Source organism: Pteropus alecto, unplaced genomic scaffold, assembly GCF_000325575.1.
Source record: "Pteropus alecto unplaced genomic scaffold, ASM32557v1 scaffold45, whole genome shotgun sequence".
NCBI classification, from domain to species: domain Eukaryota; kingdom Metazoa; phylum Chordata; class Mammalia; order Chiroptera; family Pteropodidae; genus Pteropus; species Pteropus alecto.
The window spans coordinates 34,426,497-34,427,825 of record NW_006442491.1 but is presented as its reverse complement, the minus strand read 5'-3'; the positions used below and the strand labels follow the sequence as shown (position 1 = coordinate 34,427,825).

The following is a 1,329-nucleotide window of genomic DNA, read 5'->3' as shown; positions in this document are numbered from 1 at the left end:
AACTAAGGCTTCGTGCTGACTCACGTTTGAATCAAAGCGTTGGAGAGTCTGTCTGCCTTTTTTGTGGAAAGAACCAGTGATACTATCACTGAGCTTCCTAAGACTTCTGAAGATAAGAAGTTAGAGGAATATACACTTTCTTTTGAACTTTTATAACAAATATTTGCTCGAGTTTTGAAGCCCAGGGCTGCTCGGGGTGTGAGTGACAAGTCTTACAAGTGGCCTTATTCCAACTCCAGAAATTCCTCAACCGGATTCTTGCTTTATATACAGTCCCGAAGTGACAGGAAACATGCCGACTCAGTCCCTCTTAGTGTATATGGACGGACCGGAAGTTATCGGCAATTCTCTTGGCAGCCAAATGGAGCTAGATGATGCCGTGTCAATAAAAGGCGCCACTGCTGTTCCTTTCAGAGCCACGCAAGAGAAAAGCATCATCCAGATGGAAGGGTACACGCCCTTGGACTGCATGTTCTGCAGTCAGACCTTCACCCATTCTGAAGACCTCAATAAGCACGTCTTAATGCAACACCGCCCCACGCTCTGTGAGCCCGCGGTCCTGCGGGTGGAGGCAGAGTATCTCAGTCCTCTTGATAAAAGCCAGGTGAGAACAGACCCTCCCAAGGACAAGAACGGCAAAGAAAATGAAGAATTCAGCTGTGAAGTGTGCGGGCAGACATTTAGAGTCGCTTTCGACGTCGAGATCCACATGAAGAAGCACAAGGATTCCTTCACGTATGGGTGCAGTGTGTGCGGACGGAGGTTCAAGGAGCCCTGGTTTCTCAAGAACCACATGCGGACACACAACGGCAAGTCGGGGGCCAAGGGCAAGCTGCAGCAGGGCTCGGAGAGCCCGGTCACAATCAACGAGGTGGTCCAGGAGCACGCCGCCGAGAGCATCGCCTCTCCTTACAAAATCTGCATGGTTTGTGGCTTCCTATTTCCAAATAAAGAAAGTCTAATTGATCACAGGAAGATGCACACCAAAGACACGGCTTCCGGTAGCAGCGGTCCCCAAACAGACTCTCAGCAGGAGGGGATGCCGGCCCCCGGAGAGGAGTTCCTGCAGTTCTTGAACCTAAGACCCAGAGCCCCCCCGGAAAGCGGGAAGCCGCCCGCCAGATGGATACCTCAGCTCGACCCGTTCACCACCTACCAGGCCTGGCAGCTGGCCACCAAGGGCAAGGTCGCCGTCTGCCGAGAAGTGAAGGAGCAGCCGGGGCAGGAAGGGAGCACCGACAACGACGATTCGGACAAGGAAGAGCTCGGAGAGATTTGGAACGTGAATAAAAGTCATCCCGAAGGTTCTGGGAAGTCCAACGAGCAAGA

The 1,329-nt window shown here is 52.4% G+C and overlaps 1 protein-coding gene across 1 annotated transcript in view; it reads left to right on the top strand.

Moving 5' to 3' along the window:
• Positions 1-205: 205 nt before the first annotated feature.
• Positions 206-1,329, top strand: part of ZNF217 (zinc finger protein 217) — a gene marked incomplete at its 5' end in the record, with an annotated part of 12,335 nt that continues 11,211 nt past the window's right edge. Inside the window, one exon of the mRNA XM_025039748.1 lies at positions 206-1,304. Coding sequence (XP_024895516.1) covers positions 206-1,304 — 1,099 coding nt within the window. The remainder of the gene's footprint in view (positions 1,305-1,329) is intronic.